The 19,345-nt window shown below is 36.5% G+C and overlaps 1 protein-coding gene across 2 annotated transcripts in view; it reads right to left on the bottom strand.

Moving 5' to 3' along the window:
* Positions 1–93: 93 nt before the first annotated feature.
* The window catches only part of LOC129739181 (uncharacterized), a 45,696-nt gene continuing 26,444 nt past the window's right edge, over positions 94–19,345 (bottom strand). Inside the window, exons 3-8 of one of the 2 annotated variants that reach the window (XM_055730605.1) lie at positions 19,091–19,336; positions 18,886–18,992; positions 18,589–18,777; positions 18,245–18,525; positions 17,988–18,133; positions 94–771 (exon numbers count right to left, since the gene is read on the bottom strand). In XM_055730605.1, coding sequence (XP_055586580.1) covers positions 508–771; positions 17,988–18,133; positions 18,245–18,525; positions 18,589–18,777; positions 18,886–18,992; positions 19,091–19,336 — 1,233 coding nt within the window. In that variant the 3' untranslated portion in view covers positions 94–507. The remainder of the gene's footprint in view (positions 772–17,987; positions 18,134–18,244; positions 18,526–18,588; positions 18,778–18,885; positions 18,993–19,090; positions 19,337–19,345) is intronic. The other variant, XM_055730606.1, reaches the window with a different exon arrangement.

Genomic DNA, 19,345 nt, shown 5'->3' with positions numbered 1-19,345 from the left:
TTTTAAGCCTGGGAAGTCTTAGTCATCAGATCCATAAACAGAAACACACGCATGGGATGGGAAGTTCTTTCTCTCTAGCTTTCAACACCGAGATAGTTTTACAATGGATTTATTTTATCGTATTTTTACATGAAATCAATTTAAGTGATACATTTTTTTTTATTTTAACATTTGCAAGTTTCATGGTTTAGAAATACTTTTCAGGCCTTAGCTTATTTAACGCATTTTATGATAAAAAAAAACATGTTTTAATGTTATTGGGTGAGTAATGCATAACAACTATTAAGTCTAAAATTATTTTCATTCCGCAGCTAGGCCCTTGTTAGAAGTGTGTTAAGAAGAGAAAAGAAAATGTAAAATTTGCGTAAAACAGAAGCACTTTTCGAAAAAGAATTTTCTCGTCAAGATTTAGGTAGATAAGTAGTACGTTAAATTAAGTCACTTAGAATTTCATTCTGGAAGCGCTGCTGGTTGTATTTATCATATTTATTTACAATTGCTTGTAGCCTAGATATTACTCGGTGGACCTCGGGGGGACCGATGATTGTGCAGCCCGGAATGGCGAGAACCGGGTCTGCTGTGGACGATTGCGTAATGATCCGAATCAATAGGCAGAGATCTGCTGGAATGGATTGTGCTTCCCCCGCTGGCATATCCTTTCATGTTGCCGTTATCGCGCCCGTGCAAGGAATACCGCGACCCGTACTGAGAACCGTGCCAACTCCGGTACGGGTCATACTCTTCTATTATAGAGGGTTCTTTCTCGATGATCTGTAATGAAAAAAATATGGTAACAAGTTTGACTGTCAGGGAGCAGGGACAGGGAGCAAAGATAGTAGATATAAAGATACCCAACTCTTTACATTTATCATATATTCCAATAGACTTTTGAACATCAACATTCAGCACCATCTGCTGGCCGAAAAGGTCAAAATTTCTCACAAATTGTGGTTAATGATTGTACCGTGTATAATAGCGCCAGCACTAAATTTTACTTCGGAAGTCCGTATTTCCGACTTTCAAGACTTCCGACAAAGAAAAGTGAAGTACTAGATGGTCGGAAGTCTGTGTTTTGTTGCCAGTTCACCAGCGACGTTTCTAAAATTTTTATTTAAATTCACAATAAGTTTAACTCAAGAGGCACTCTAATATTTTTAAATTAATTTAAATATAAAACTATGCAGAATGCACTCTGAAATAATTTGGTAGAGAAACATATGCAACTTTCTCGTAAAAGTGAGTTGCTCGCAATCAAATTCCTCGATTGTGAAAAAAACATAAATTTTATCAGTAGGTAAATATAAAAGAAACATTGCCGTTCAAAAAGTTTTTTTTTCTCACTTAGCGGATCGTGACCGGGTTCTCTGCACTTGCGCACTCAGCAAATCGGGTGCTTCCGGAACTATAAAAGTTTTTTCTCCACCTTCCGAAGAATCGGACGAAGAAGCTTTCGTTAGTGCCACTCGTTTCATGACTTTTCCTCGTACCACCTCCCATTCCACCGCTTTATCGTTCTCCCCAATGATGTCTCCATATCTTTGCTCGATTCTGCTTCGTCCGAGTTTTCCTGGCTGCTGCATTGTTTTGCGCTCAACTTTATCTGCTGGCGTGTAGTGATAAAGGAGCGCTTCTTGTTTTCCTAGATGTTTCGTCGTTGCTTGTCGATTTCACCGAGGCGGTTTTTAGTTTCATGGCCACCATATTCAATTCGAGATTTGCTGAGGAACTTGAACCGAGAACTTGCCTGTAGGATGGAGATGGTCAATCTTCACCCTCCTCTACGCTAATAACATCATCCGTTTCCCCACACGCAAAGCACTTATTCTGGAATCCGTCGTAATGAAGTCATGCGGTATATCTTCCCAAATTTCGATATGACCTATGAAATCTCCGAATCAAGTATGTACGGTGGTAGACCAAAAATCCGAACATACTTCACCTTGTTGCTGGTAACCGACACGGTGAGTGTAGTCGAAAAACCGCTGGTGTAGGTGAAAACCGGATTTACGTTTATCTTCGAGTAGGCTGCATTCATATCACACTATACTCCTTGACCTCTTTGTACATGGCCTTAAGGGACTTAGCCACAAATCCAACCTTCCTAAAAAATCTCCCCATCTGGCAAGCAGGGCTGGTAGCGGTTTGACTATGAAAAAGTAGTGACTTTAGTGACCAAAACTTGAAAAAAAGTGACCAAATAGTGACATTGAGGACCGAAAAAAGTGACCAAATAGTGACTATGTAGAACGAAAAACGTAACTTTGAAGTACAAAAAATGTGACCAAATCAGGCCCGAGCGAAGGATCCGTCCATGGGAGGGTGGGTTTCGAAATTCAAATTTAGATAAAAATAATAACAATACCAAAAATAAAAAATTGAAAAGGAAAGGGTTTTCTTACACCGTTTGTCACTCATGTTCAACATACAAACTAAAAAAATGACTGATAAACCCAATTTTGAAAACATATTACAATGAATGTTTCAAATTTTCGATAAGTCAAGAAAGTAAGAAATAAATTAGTTTCAAAAGAATTTCTTAGCAAATTTAAAATTAAAAAAATCTGAATTATAAAATAATTGTCCATTCTTGTACAAAACTTACCTTGAATAGATGTTAGGAAAATGATAATAATTGTAAATTTTTATTCATCTAAATTTGGAATTATTTTCTTCATTTTCAACTAGAAGTTTAGTGAGAAATTCCGCTGTAATTTTTTAATTTAAACAAAAAATATTTAATCACGATTTAAAATGTGAATTACCGATTACTGAATAAAAAATGAATTTTGAACAGAATTTATTCGATGTTCGATGGTTTAATTTAATTTGATAAAAAGAAGAATATATTTATAATTATTTTAAAAGTGCCAGTTATATAAGCCAGACATAAAACCTTTAATAAAGTAAAATCCTCCAGTTATCAAAATTTCATTTTTGGAGCTTAAATAATAACTTCATGTTCAACTACACTGACAAAGAAATGTTAGAAAATGAGTAATAACGTGAATGATAAAAAATGATGAAAAATTGAAAATAATGAGTTCAAAACTTTTGTTATTAATATTGAAAGCACAAATCAAATACAAAGTTAGTTAACACTGCTTATTAAAATTTATTTTTAAAGTTGCTACTTAGAACAATTTTCAAACCTTTTAGATTAATTTAAAAATCATGATCGATCCAAAATATATGATTTCATATAAAAAATATTAATCAAAAGTTTTTAAATTTTCAATCGCTGGTTTTTAAGCTTTAAATTACAAGCTCTGAGTTTTTTGTCACTTTTGATTAAAATATTGGGTCCTAGAAAAAGAACAGAAGGTTGAAATTATGTTTTATTATTAAAAATTTGGAGTTAAAGGCTTATGGTTGAAGAACACGAAAATTCAGAATTTAAAAACAAGGAAACAATTTTAAAAAATATGTCTTAAAAATTTGAAAAGTTTGATTAAAAAATCCGGCAAGTTGATTGGAAAATTGAAAAAAAAACTGTACAATAAAATTCGGTAAATTTATTTGAAAATTGAAAAAACAATATGGAAACAAAAAATATTAGTTTTTAAAAACATTTCAGGAAGAGTTTTTTCAATAAACATGTTTCACCATAACCATTTTGGTGCTTATTTTTTTTAAACTATTGATTTGGTAAATAGTGTCCTAAACTAGAAATTTTGTCAAATTCAGCTGAACACATTTAGTTTTGGTGATAAAGAGTTCATTACTAGTAAAATCAAACATTGATAGATAACTGATTATGGGAAAATATCATTAAAAGTATTTTTGACATTACAGCAGAAAGTGTAAAAAAACTTGATTCATATAAAACTTTTATTTTTAAATAATATGTTTTTGATTTGAGTTTTTGTAAAAAACAAAGTGCAGAAACTTCTCTAAAGATTTTTACTTATTTTCAAAAGTCATTTCAATAACAAAAGCTGATAGAAATATAAATATTGCATACATATTTAGATTCAGGGAACCCAAATTAGTTGAAATTACCGTTTAAATTCATTGCACATAAGAAAAATGTAAATTTTGTGGCCTTGTATGAATTTTTAAAACCCTTTTTTTAGTATTTAGAAGAACAAAAAACACGAAATAAAATTGAGTCTGAAATTGTTTTTTTTTTAAGAATATTTCATATCAGCATAACATTTGTTATGACATAAAAGATTTTTTTAATAAAAAAAATGGTTCGTTTCAATCTCAATCTTAGTTACATTTCTTAATAAAAACCCATTCTAAAGGCGAGATAGGGTTTTTGTATCATGTTTTGAGTTCCAATACAAAAGGTTGATTGAACTAAAAATTAAAATCTACAATCAAAGTTAGTTTCAATTCATGAACGTCAAATAATGTCGTAGATCGAAATGTCTCAAGCCAAGGGTGATTCATGCCGAAATTCCGCCGGAGGCGAAAAAAATTTCTAACTGACTGATCAAGTAATTTACCTTTACTACCGTCAATAACAACACGCGCAATTCAAATTACTCTTTCATTGGTTTATTTTTGGTGAAAAAAGTGACTTTTGGTGATAAAAGTGACCATTTTTCAGAAAATAGTGACTTTAGTGACCAAATGATGAAAAAAGTGACTTTTTAGTGACTGACCCGAAAAAAGTGACCAAGTCACTAAAAAGTGACTCGCTACCAGCCCTGGGCATGGGCTTGTCTTCCCAAAAACAATCCGCAACGAACTTGTACGGAAGTTCCGATCAACTGCTGTATTTTCAGCACTCATTTTTCTTTTGTCAAGTCCGAAATTTAGTTCACTATCACCGAAGAGATACAATAAAACAACAGGCAAATGCCCAACAAACACGCGCTTTTACTGAACCGAAAAGACACGTCTTCTCTCGACGGCTTGCGAACGTGAACTGGTTTTCAGGTTGATAACACTAGTTTACAGAATTTTTGAACAAAGTAAACTGAAGTTTATTTTTGATGTGAAATCGGGCGCTGAATCCGAAAATGAATTTCAAAAAATTCTCATTAGAACAGTTTTCGAGTTATGCTCCAAATATGAAATTTTGGAAAAATAAAAAAGGTACTCGAACTCAGATTCAAATATCTCGGATTGCTTAACATTAATTTGACTTGTTTTTTTGCATATTTGAGGTGAATATATTTGCCATCAATCACCTGAACTTCATTTTTACGTATGATCAAGAGTATTGTTAATATGAGTGGGTTTATGATACAAATTTTTTAAGAGAATATTTTGTTTCAGCGAAAGTTTTAGACTCGATGGTAGCATTTGAAAAATTTGATTTTGTACTGGCCTCAAATATAAATTCAAAACAAAGATTTCAAGTGGTTATTTACCGGTTGAAAATTGAATAAGTTATAGTTACTTTACCATAACAGTAATTTTCGCATTTTTGAATTATTCAACGATCCGCAGGGTTCTAATCATAGTATAGGAAAATTTAAACATGGTAAATCTCACTCGCTCCAAGTCGAAACTTTTTCTTAGCTTACCCGATGGTCACATGCCATATTTTAGAAAGATCTGGCCATGGGGAGGGGTTGCTGGAGTCTCAAACGTGAATAGGATTTTAAGGTATTTTGCTCGGGAGGAACAAAACATACTGGTTATTCATAGAAAAAATGTTCTCTTCACAAGCCGATCGTTTTTTATATTTTTTTTTTTTTCTTAAAGTCTAAATTGAAACAAATATTTCACTCGAAGACTGCAACCCGATTGGACTTGAAACAAAAAAATATTGCGGTTCAAAGATTGTATTTTGATCGAAAATTCTCGTACAAAATGCAATGCGTAAAAAGTACTCATTGCTTGTTAGACGACAAATTGCAGCCAAAATACAATTGTTGCACCGCAATAACTTTTTCCTTTCAAGTCCAATCGGGTTGCAGTCTTCGAGTGAAATATTTGTCTTAATTTAAGCTTGATGAAAATTGTTCATAAAAAGCGATCGGCAAGTGAAGAAAGAAGTTATTTTTTTTTAAAACCAGTATTTTTTGTTCTTCCTTAAAATCCTTTCCGGTTTAAGACTCCAGCAACCCCTCCCCATGATCAGATCTATCTGAAATATGGCATGTGACCTTCGGGTAAGCTAAGCAAAGTTTTGACTTGGAGCGAGTGAGATTTACCATGTTTAATTCTTTCTATACTATGATTAAAACCCTGCGATTAGTTAAATTATTAAAAAATGCGAAAATTACTGTTATGGTAAAGTAACCATTACTTTTTCAATTTTCAACCGATTTTCATAAATAACCACTTGAAATTTCGTTTTGAATTGAATTTTGAGGTCAATAGAAAATCAAAGTTTCCAAATGTTACCATCGAGTCTAAAACTTTGGCTCAAACAAAATTTTCTCTAAAAAAAATATTTTTTATAATTTTTTTGTATATTTTTTTGTACCACTATTCTAAACAATCCTCCTGATAATACGTAAAAATGAAGTTCAGGTGATCGATGGCAAATTCATTCACCTCAAATATGCAAAAAAAGAGATTTCAAATTAATACTAGGCAGTCCGAGATATTTGAATCTAAGTTCAAGTACTGTTTTCCAAATTCATATTTGGAGCATAACTCAAAAACTATTCTACTCAGATTTTTTGAATTTCATTTTCGGATTCTGCGCCCGATTTCACATTAAAAAAATATGTCGGTTTATAAAGTTCACGATTTTTTTTAAATTTTGTAAACTAGTGTAATTAACCTAATCAAACACGGAAAATAATAAAATGGTAAAATTTACCGAGATAGCAAGGTAAACGCTCAAGAAAGCCAACAAGATAACCTTTACCTCTTCGTGGTGAAACTCATCTCACAGCAAGGTAAAGTTTACCTGAATCAAACTAGAAAAAAAGGTACAATTCACCGAGAAAAAGGGTGCTTCAATGCTCTTGAATAACGATCCAAGTTAACAAAATTTGATATTGAATTGGTTTTTAGTAGTTCCAATAATCAATTGAAATCCATTTTAGGATCAACAAAAGATCCTGTGGAACTTCTGCATAGATCAGTTGTTCTGACTGTGATAAGGTATACATTGGACAAACAAAAAGGAAGTTAATAGATAGATTCGAAGAACATTTGGTAATTGCCAAATCAGATTCGAATAAATAAGTTCTTCCTTCACAGAATCCTAGATCTTCAGTAGCATTACACATCTGTGAAACAGGCCATTTGATCGATCAAGAAAATATTTCTTTACTTCGATCGTTGAACAGTAATTCGCTGAAGTTAGATGTAGCGGAAAGTATTGAAATTTTCAATCAAAATTCAGCTAATCTGTTGAACGGAGACAACGGACCAGGTCATAGTTGGCTGTTCAAGTTCTTAGGTAAGAAAAAATATAATTTACCTGACAACGCCCAAAATAGGGCGGGTAACAATAATAATCTACCTGACAACACCCAGAAAAGGGTAGGTAGGCCCAAGAAACTGACAACGGCACATTTGCCGAGCATTCGAAGGTTCTTTTTACCTACAAATAATTCAGAGCTACCTAGCTTGGACAATTTAAGGGAGGGAAATGATACACTTTCTTCAGTCGAACCCACTGAGGATGCTAGCAAGTAGCTTGAAATACTAGTATTTGGGTCTTTCAAATACTGTAGCTGAATTCAAAGGAATCTTCGACTACTTTGAAATCATAGTTTCAATCAGCTGAGAGGTTCTTCAAACCTTTGAATATTAGGGTGAATTCAAAAAAAGTAAATCCTACCTCCTAGTGAGGTGAAGTTCACCTGAGTTGAGCTGAATAAAAAGTTACAATTTACATAGAAAAATGGTGGATATAAAAATGGTAAAAATTACCATTTTGAGCGGAACAACTCATCTCGAAAAAAGGTAACAATTTGCCGAACCCGTTTATTGAAGTTATGCTGTTTTGTCATATAGGAACAAGTTTTGCTTCGTGCTCAATATGTGAAAATCGGAACAGAATGGTGAATATTTTCTTAGATTTCTTTAGTTGTGCTGGTTCTCGTCATAATACGCTTTTGTTACAGATTGGCCGACATAGCTTCCAAGTGTTTTCCACGTCATTCCGGAACATCCCCCAGGTTATTCCGGAAAAACCGGACCTGGCCGGATTAATCGAATGAGAAGGACAAGAATGTTAACGCAATGTAGGAGGATTCAGCGGCCATGGTGGCTCGGAAGAACGCGAAGAAGGTGACCGTGAGAAAGCAGGGGAATTTGTCCGGCAATGAAGCAAAACGGAGATCACTGAGCCGAATTGCCACGAGCCTGGCGAAAAAGTCAACCGGGGAAGGGGGGAGGGGGGCATTCAAACAAAAGACAGATGTTTGCATAACTTGAGAACCGATCAAACAAATGGTACCTAACGTGGCATAGGTGGGTACTCGGGTACGATGAATGTTTCTAAGAATATTTGGTACCCCTCCCCCCTTTCTATGGGGAGATAGGAAGGGGGAAGGGGGCCTACCTTACAATTTTTTACGTAACTGGAGAACTAATCAAGCTAATTGAACCAAATTTGGCATGGGAGATAAGTGGAATACGAGAAATGGTTCTATGATTATTTCAGACCCCTCACTCCTTCCAGTGAAGATACAGGAAGGAAGGATAACTTGAAAACAATTCGATCAAATGAAACCAAGTTTGGCTTGGAAGGGTATTTGGGTACGATAAATAGTTCTATGAATATTTGGTACCCCTCCCTCCTTCCAGTGAGAAGATAGAAAGTGGGGAGGGGGCTCCTTTACAATTTTCAGCATTACTGGAAAACTAATCAAGCAAATGGAACCAAATTTAGCGTGGGAAGGTATTTGGTCACGCAAAATGTTTCTATGACATTTTGACAACCCTCTGTTCTTCCAGTCGGTAAATCTTAAGAGAGGAGTGTGCTCCCATACAATGTTTTATATCACTAGGGAACATACCCAGGCAATGGAACGAAATTTTGCTTGGGAGGGTATTTGAGCACAAGGAATGTTTCTGTGAATATTTGGTACTACTGCCTCATTCCAGTGGGGTGATAGGAAGCAGAGAGGGGGACTTCTTTGCAATTTTTCGCATACTCAAAAACTAATAGAGCATATCGAAAGAATTTTGGCATGGGAAAGCATTTAGAAACGTAAAACGGTTATTTGCATATTTGAGACTTCTTTCTCCTTCAATTGGAGAAGACGGGAGCTCACATACGATTGTTTTGCATAAACCAAGAAATTATCTAACAAATGGAACCGAATATGGCATGGACCAATCATACGATCGAGCAAATGGAACAAATTTCGGCATGGGAGTGTATTTTAATACACGCAATGTTTGATCTTGATCCCCTCCTCCCAGGTAGGGGATAGGTAGGAAGAGGGGTTCCTATAAAAAATGTATAGCATAAATCGACAACTAATAAAGCAAACGAAACCAAATTTGGCATAAGAGAGTATTCGAGCACAAGAAATGTTTTTCCAGTGGTTTAGCACCTGTCCCTCCATTCAGTGGAACAATAAAAAGTGGGATACATTTTTTTTTTTAAATTTCGATAACTAATCGAGAAAATGGAACTAAATTTGCATGGGAGCATATTTGTGTACGGGAGCATATTTTTCTTCGATGGTTTGAGACCCCTTCCTCTTGCCAGAGTGGAGATATAAAGTGGGGAGAGGGTCATCACTTTTTGAATAACTCGAGAACTTATGTTATGAGACCCACTTCCTTTCATTAGGGATATAGGAATGGGGGAGGAGGTCACTCTCAAAATGTGAATAATAATTCGAGAACGAATGTATATGCTAATGCTAGTTATCAAATTTATAGAGCTGATCGCTCAGCCCAGACTAGCAATCTAGGAAGAGGGGGAGGTGTTCTCATAGCAGTAAGACCATCTCTTTCGTGTAGCGAAGTTCCTCTTCGTCATAGCGTACACCTCGAGCAAACGTGTGTACGCATCAAACTCGGATTTTGTTCATTATTCATTTGCGCGGTTTATCTGAGTCCTGATTTGACTGCTTCCAGCTTCAAATCTTATACGCTCTGCATCGAACAACTATCCGAGCAGCTCTCAAGCACAGATTCATTGTTGGTAATAGGAGATTAGAACTTGCCCTACGTTTCATGGATTTTCGACGAAGAATTGAATAGTTTTCTTCCTGATACCGATCTTAACGTTGACGTTCCCGATTTGCTTCAATCGGAATACATTGTCATTAACGCGCTAACAGATTTTGGTTTACATCAAATGAACAACATTAAAAACTCCAACGAGCGTATGTTGGATCTGGCCTTCACAAGCGACTCCACGAGTTTCCAGGTTTTTGAATCCCCTCAGCCACTTCTGCGTGAGGATTCCCACCACCCCCCGTTCGTAGTTTCATTTACTTCAAACACTTTTGAGGATGTTGACGACGCAAGTGACGTTCGGTACGATTTTAGAAACTGCGACTTTAACGAACTCGACTTTATCATACAGCAAGAAAATTGGACCTCCATCCTTGATCCCAGCACGCTTGATGTAGATTCAGCAACTGAGGCTTTTTACTCACGCATTAACTATATGCTAAGTAGAAACGTACCAGCGCGTGCCCGCCATAACCCCAAAAAATTGGAATGGTGGAATCGTGAGCTATCGAATTTAAAAAACCGCCTGAGGAAAGCTATAAAAATTTATAGAGGCAACCCCACCGACATCGCTAAGCAAAACCTCAGGGCAACTGAGATGGATTACATGAAACAAAAAGATAGCAGCTACCGTTGTTACTTAGCCGATTTACAACGGAAATTTAAAACCGATCCATCTTCGTTCTGGAGCTACGTAAAAAACAAAAGAGGTAATTCAGGACTTCCGTTGAATCTTTCGTATCTCAATCGTCAATCAACGAACACGATAGAAGCAGTTCAACTGTGCACGGATTTTTTTAAAACCACTTTCGTAAAGCACAGGAATACCAGTAGTACTCAACACTTGCCGACTGTGAACTCGTTCAACATCAGCATTCCCGAAATAAGAGTCACCCCAAATGATGTTAGGAAGGCGCTATTAGAAATCAACGAGCGTAAGGGAGCACGGGAGCGCAGAATGTCAGCACGGTTTTCGCAAAAAGAGGTCAACTTTATCAAATTTGATGGTGTATGTTCCCTTCGTCAGCAGCTGTCTTGCAAATAAAAAGCAAGTGGATGCAATATACGTGGATTTTGCCAAGGCGTTCGATCGGCTTCCCCACAACCTCTTAATCGACAAACTTGATAGAATGGGTTTCTAAACTTGGCTGGTTAAATGACTCGAGTCATATCTTCGAGGCAGAATTGCCTTCGTCAGACAGGGCCACATCAAATCCCAACATTTCACTGTTCCTTCTGGGGTCCCCCAAGGTAGCCATCTAGGTCCTCTCCTGTTTAATCTATTCATGAACGACCTTTGTCAATTAATTGGTTCTGAATTAGTGTTTTATGCAGACGATCTGAAAATGTACCGCTCAATTACGCATTACTCAGACTGTTTGCTTCTTCAGCGAGACCTCGATAATCTAATGCTCTGGTGCCAAGTGAATGCGATGGAAGTCAACCTAAAAAAATGTAAGATTCTTACGTTCACCAGAAGCAGGGTTGAGATTACCCATCTGTACACAGCTGATAGCGTCTCTCTTGAAAAAGTTGAGTCTATTAGGGATCTTGGTGTAATTATGGATAAATCTCTGACATTTAAGGAGCATTTAGCTGTAACCGTGGCCAAAGCAAAAACTGTGCTGGGATTTCTGGTAAGGAACACCAAAGGATTCAGTGACATTACCACTCTCAAAGCATTATACTGCTCACTCGTTCGCAGCGGTTTGGAGTACAATATCCAAATATGGGCACCTAATTCAATTGGAGGGCTGAAACTACTTGAGTCAGTTCAGAGGCGGTTCCTGCGATACGCGCTTCCAAATTTACCATGGAATGAACCTCAGCGACTTCCCTCCTACCATGACCGATGTGGAATCTTGAATATCGAACCAATCGGCTCACGTGTTGTGCTGCTTCGTCGTTTGTTTATATTCGACGTCATATCCGGGAGTATACACAGCAAATTTTTTTTTGCTGGAAACCAGCAAAATTTTGCTGGTTTTTGTCCCGCTGACTTTCCAGCAAAATTTCCAGCAATATCGATTGCTGGAAAAATCAGCAAACATCAATGCTGGTTTCCAGCAATTCAAATTGCTGGAAATCAGCAATCCAGATTGCTGGAAACCAGCTATTCCAATCAAAGCATTCGGCTGTATTTGGTATCAAATTTATATTTCAAATCAAATTTAAATATTGAAATTGGCTGTGCACATGATAAGTAATAAACAACATATGTTTTCTTCCATTTTTTTTTATTATGAATTAAATGAATTAGCAGAGACATATGTTTTGTCAATATACCAATACCGCCTCCGGGGTGGCAGCTTTGTGCCAATGTGATAATCATCCGCCACCTGAAATAGAGATTCGATTAATACCTTTCATGAATCTGATAAATCCATTTTCCAATACAAACTCACCCTTGACTTGATGTCTGGTTGCTAGAATATAGAGGAAAATAAAAAAAATAGTATTAACATAAACAAAATTCGTGAAAAAGAGTCTCACCTTGCTTCAGCGTACGAAAACAAACAGACTCCAACTTGACAACTCGATTGCTGATTTTCCAGCAAACTAGACCGGTTGCTGGAAAGTCCAGCAATTTGAAAACCGATTGCTGATTTTCCAGCAAAAATGACAAGAACACAACCGAATGCTGAAAAATCCAGCAATAAGGAAATCGATTGCTGGTTTCCAGCAAAAATTTGGATTGCTGAACGTTTCCAGCAATTTTTTTTGCTGGAAATCGAGGCAAAAATTTACAGTGTAGATAGTGCCAGTTTCATCGAAAGGATACCGTATCATGTCCCATCTCGTTCCCTAAGAAATTTCGAGCAGCTAAGATTAAACAATTATGGAAGAAATGAATTTTATAATCCATTTGACATCTCTTGTAGATTGTTCAACCAAGTGTATGTGCATTTTGATTTTAATATAAGTAAGGGTAGTTTTAAGCGTAGTTTAAGTAACCAGTCTGTATGATATTAAGTTATCGAAGACCGTGAACAATAAATAAAAAATAAAATATGTGTCCCGTGATGTTATTTTGTTACAATTTTTTTCTATGATAGTTTGAGACCCTCTCCACATTAAAAAGGGGCAGCAAAGATTCCATATATAAAAAATATTTTAGCGTTAGTTATTAACATAGGAAGCAAAGAAATCCAGAATCATAAAAAGGATTGAAACACGGATTTAAAAAAAAGTTGAATTAATATTTCAAAATAAAAAAAAGTTGCAATATAATTTTGAAAAAAACATTTTAATGATTTATAAATTGAATTTAAAATTTTGTGCAAATAATAAATTAAAATGAATGGAATGAATACCTAGGTACCAAAAATTTCAATAACTGTTGGAAGGTGTAGCAAAGCACACCGGGTCAGCTAGTCTTAAATAAATATCAATTTTTGAACGAATTTTGTTTTTGTTTTATTTTTACTGAAGAAAACAACCAAACCAGCAAACATTTACCTTTTAAATTAGAGAGTGGGATAACTGTATTGTTTACTAGTTTGCTAGGTGAATGATAAAAAGGTAAAATCTACCATTTGCTAGGGGAATTGATAGAAGGTAAAATTTGATTTTTTCTAGAAAAAAAAAGTAAAATTTACCGAAAGCTTGGTGGAAAAAATCACCTAGCTTCTCTGTAAATTTTACCTTTTTTTATTTTCCGTGAAGATAAAAATCTTATAAATTCCTTTTTTTAACTCATTGTTCATTTGGTACATTGCATTGCAATTACAGAGCGGTGGAAAGTTTTGACATTCCCGATCACTACAACAGAAACCTTCCGAATGTTACTCCCCACGGGAAGTAAATAACTTGCGGAAGTTTCCGGACATTCCAAGCCGCTCACAATATGAAGACAATGATGGACACCTGTCAGGATATGGCTTTTGTGAAGAAAGAACAAAAATCTCTACAAAGATCGGTTTTCGCCAGTGAATCAAAAATCGCCTAGCAGCTGCTATCGAACGATAATGACATTATCCCAACTTGAACATTTCGTGACAAAATTAAATAAATCTTTGTCGTTGTCGCACGCCCGACACGATGAAGAAAAATTTCTTTGCTGATGGATCCCGATATTTTTTTCAGAACATTTGTTTGTTGCTATTGAAAATATAATATAAGCGGTTCCGAAAATACCAACTTGAAGGTCTCAGCATAAAGGATATCGATATAAGAAGCGATTCGAGGACACTGGGCCGTAGCCATGACCAATTTGCCCGGTTCCAGAACAAAAAATGTCGAAATTATCGGATCAAGACTTGCGGCATATTGATAGAAAGCTCTTGGCCTCTTCATGGAGAAAGTCGATAGAAGAAGGGATTCGGGGACACTGGGTTGTGGCTATGGCCAATCTGTCCGGTTCCGGAACGAAAAATGTCAAAGTTATCGGATCGAGACTTGCAGCATAATGACAGAAAGCTCTTGGAAACTTCATGAAGGGAATCGATAGGAGTTTCAAATCGACATTTTTGTCGATTTAAACTTGCATTGCCCATTGCATATTACTTTTTGCGGTTTTGAAAAACCGAATATTGCTCGTTGCATTAAAACGCATCAGTGCATATTTTTCTCATAATTTTGATGCTTATCACTTTTTGAGAAAATGGTGATTTTCTGATCAATTTCATGTATTTGCCAGTTTTTTTCCATAACTATTTTTAGAAGCCTCTTACCTCCGAACAACCACGAACAACCGGCGCGTTTAAAGCCCTGAAAGGTTGTGGATCAAAGAAAAAGAATTGATTTGGGTCAAAAATGTTAGGTTTCATCGAATTAACCCGATTGTTATGGAAATGTTTGGCTTGAGTTTTTTTTCTGAATTTAAGAAAAATTCAATTTTTTCCGCCCTTTTTTGCAAGACACAGGGAAGCAAATCGAGCAGATCTGATAATGATCAGGGAATCCAAAAATCGTAATCGTCCGATAGAATTTACCGATCGAAACACCCATGAGAGAGATTTTCATCCGCAAGAACACTATACTACACTCAGAGGAAATCTTACTATAAATTTCGTAAGAACGTCTTATGAACCGCTTTTTTGCGTCCAAAATAATTTTTCATAAGAGTCTTATGAAATTCCTTCAGTTTTCATATGAACATCTTATGAAAAATAGAAGAAACGGAATAGTAAATATATAATGAACATATTCATTCATTCCATCAATTTTTTCATCGTCTAACGGTACGAAGCAAAAAAACGAAAGGATGAAGAATCGGATGCGACAAAAAAAACTTCGTTGGAACCGGAGTGTTGATGTGCTGCTGATGACTTCTTTGAATGATTTTATTTAAAACAAGTTCGGAAAACAATAAAGTGAATGTTTTCAACGTCAAATATCTTAAATTATTATAATTAGAATTGACTTTCTGTTTCCATAAGAGCCCCTTATGAAAAGCTACAAACCCTTATTGGATTAGGTGTTCATCTTCAGAATTCATTTGCGTCATTAGACAATCTTATGAATTTCAATTATTTTTCTTATGGTGCCACTTCATAAGAGAATCTTATGACACGCATATTAGTATTTTTCTGAGTGTAATGTTTATCAACTTCAATTCTGCTCTCAATAAGTTGTGCATTCCGATTCAAATTTATCGTCTCTTGTAACGTTGAGGATAAGTTCTCGCTCCCGGACGAGAGAAAATTTCTCACTTTTTTGCATGGAGTTAAGCGCGCGGAGAGTCAGAATGAACGTAAATAGCTAGAAAAAGCACTCTCTGTGCGTTTGTTCTTTCGATCGCTTCCAGTTTTGTCGGAGAATATTCTCAGAACTAGAACTGACCGAGAGAAAATAATTTCAGACGAGTTATCTTGACCGGCATTGGAAAGGGATCATAAGTCATCGTGTCCTCATATTTATAGCTAAGTTTAACATAAGCGATAGACCAGTTATTATTATCAGATCTGCTCGATTTGCTTCCCTGATAATGATAACATGGGTTTATGCCTGGAAGATCGGTATGTACGAATCTTGTAGAATACACTTCGTTCTGTTTGAATCAGCTTGAGAATAAGAAGCAAGTTGATGCCATATACACCGACATCAAGGCTGCATTCGATGCCATTGATCATCGAATTCTTCTAGCTAAGCTTGCTAAGCTTGGCATTCATAATAAAATGATTGATTGGCTCAAGTAATTTTTAACCGAAAGGTGCATAAGAATTAGAAAACCGATCTGGCGTCCCTCAGGGAACTAACTTGGGGCCTTAGTTATTTGCATTATTTTTCAACGATTTGATAACCAGTTTAGACGATGGAACAAAAATTGGATATGTTGATGATCTGAAAATATTCGTTCCAATAGAATGCGCTGCGGACTGTGAATACCTCCAATCGTTGTTAGACCACTTTGATGGATGGTGTAGAGGTAACAAATTATCTGTTAGTGTCTCAAAGTGTTCTGTGATAATCTTTCACCGGAAAAAATCGCCTGTTCTATTTGACTACTACGTCGGAAATGAGCTCATAAAAAGAGTTTTCGAAGTTAATGATCTTGGTGTTATCCTTGATGATCAGCTTACCTTCAACAATCAACGTTCTTCGGTCATTAATAAGGCCAATCGACAACTCGGCTTCATCTCGAAAATATTGCGAGAATTTAAAGACCCGTATTTCTTGAAGTCACTTTACTGTGCACTCGTCCGATCAATTATTGAACACGCTGCAATCGTTTGGGCTTCATATCAGCTCAGCTGGATTTTACAAATCGAACGTGTACAAAAACGGTTTATTAGGTTCGCTTTACGCCATTTGCCTTGGAGCCATCCCGAAGATCAGCCCCCTTATTCCCATCGGTGCCAGCTCTTGGGTCTAGATACTCTTGAACGTCGTCGAAAAACTCAACAGGCCACGTTCTTCGCAAAAATGTTGAACGGAGAAGTGCAATCGCCAAACCTGCTAAGGATGATCAGCTTTAGAGCTCCGTCGAGAACGTCACTATCTCATTCGCTGTTGTCGAATCGAACTCATAGGACATCTTACGGCTACAATGAACCAATCAGCGCAATGATGCGCATATTCCAGGATGCTGAGCAATTACATCAGTTCGGAGAACCATCAAGCCGTTTTGTTCGTCGTTTACACCAATCAAGATTGTTTAATTCTTTGTGATCGTGTACTTATTCATTTAAACACATTTTTTCGATGAATTAATAATAAAAATAAAAATAATAATAATAATAATAACAATAATAATAATTGGTTTATCACTTGTGTAACACTTGGCGATAAATATGAGAACGCGACGACTTTTCATCCTTTTCCAATGCCGATCAAGATAACTCGTCCGAAATTATTTTCTCTCGGTCAGTTCTAATTCTGAGAATATTCTCCGACAAAACTGGAAGCGATCGAAAGAACAAACGCACAGAGAGTGCTTTTTCTGACTCTCCGCGCCCTTAACTCCACTGAAAAAAATTAGAAAGTTTCGCTCGTCCGGGAGCGAGAACTTATCCTTAACGTTACAAGAGACGATAAATTTGAATCGGAATGCACAACTTATCGAGAGCAAAATTGAAGTTGATAAGCGCTAGTATAGTTTTCTTGCGGATGAAAATCTCTCTCACGGGTGTTTTGATCGGCAAATTCTATCGGAGGATAACGTCTCTGTTTTGCTTCATTTGGCAATTTTTTCTAGATTATTTGATCCTTCTAAGTCATTCCAGTTTCGAGATATAGCTGAGGAATCAAGTATCCCCATGGATCAAGTATCCTCATTCTCCCCTATAGATCCATCCAAACCTGTCAACATTGCTAAGCCCCGTCAACTTGGCAGTGCCAAGCGCTTCAAGGCCAAGCTACATCCTACTTGCATTAATGCAGAACCATCGCCCCAATTCGGCAGCGCTTCCATCGCTTATTGGTTTTAAAATTAAACCACTTATACAGGACAGCCGCCACAGTTCTAGCGTAGAAAAACTTACCTCTGTTCTGGCACAGCTACAGCTCATTGCAGTACACAGGAAGATGTTCATCAGCAGCATTATGAGGAACAGGACAGCTAAAGCAATAGTCAACCATAACAACCAATGAGGACGAATGCCCTCCTCTTCACAGAGCACCCCAAGAGCTAAAAAAAAAAAGAAATAAATACTTATTATTTTTTTAATTGTTCATCAAACTGAAACAAATTTTCCGCCCAGATCAAAGAAAACAATGGTCTCATTAGTTGTCTACCTACTTTTACTATCGATGGGATCCAGCACAAAGACGGTCGTCGCTGCGAGAAACAGACCCTCGTTTTCTGTGTCCATCTTCGGCGATTCTCGAGCCTCGCCCACGCATGACTTGTCTTTTTCCTCCGGACACAATCCGTTACATTGTAGTACATCACACTGAAAATGGACCTCCGAGCTATCCGGGAACCGGAACATTGAATCGAGCGTGGCTATTGCCGTAGTGCCGTTTGCAGAAGTTACAAAACTACTAAGAAGAAAATTTCCACTGTTTTTTACCGGGCAACTAATAAAAAAAGAGCCAAAAATTAAAATCCAACGGAAAAACTCGATCGTGTTTTTACAATACCCCCTGTCGTCGATTAGAAGAATGCTGTTATTTTTCTTGTTGAATGCGAAGCAATTTTTAACGTAGATTCCTTGAGTTCCATTCGATTGAGTAACTTCTGCCTTCAAAGTATAGGATCTTCCGTAGACTGTTTCCCGAACACGTCGATTATTTTCAAAAAATTTCAAAGTTATTGGCAAATTGTCATCTCTGAAAACATAAAATTGTACAATTTGAACAAAGTTTGAATTTGAATTAAGAAATTCTAAAATCTGAATTTGATTGTCAAATCTAGCGAATTATTTCCATTAACTGTACCTTGCGTATTTCGCCTTCCCGCATGTTATAACGTAAAATTTATCATCGGCTAGTTCCAGTGTTCTATGAACCCTCACAGCTATTTGAACTGATCGCTCTTCCAACTGCTGGAATAAAGATCATTATTTGTTTGTTATTTATTCCCAGTGTATAACATTGAATTGGTTTTTTTTTTTTAATATATTTTTCAAAAACAATCACTCACCTCGGCATTATTCGAATGGCTAACTAAAATTCCGCAATACTCGCTGTTTCCCTGACTTGCGTGCAGATTAAGTCTCAGTCCGACAGATGTCGAATCGTTGCCAAATGCGCTACAGGATGGTGTTCGAAAATCTCTCGCGTGCACAACGCCATTGTAAGGTGCCGTGAATTTTATCTTGATGTTCATGTAGCCAGATTTACAGGTTGCCGTAACATGTGGCGCGAAATCAGCATCTTGGGTCAGGACCTGGCGGAA

The sequence above is a fragment of the Uranotaenia lowii genome, chromosome 1 (genome assembly GCF_029784155.1).
Source record: "Uranotaenia lowii strain MFRU-FL chromosome 1, ASM2978415v1, whole genome shotgun sequence".
NCBI classification, from domain to species: Eukaryota; Metazoa; Arthropoda; class Insecta; order Diptera; family Culicidae; genus Uranotaenia; species Uranotaenia lowii.
The sequence above is the reverse complement of the archived record's forward strand: the minus strand, read 5'-3'. Positions and strand labels throughout refer to the sequence as shown.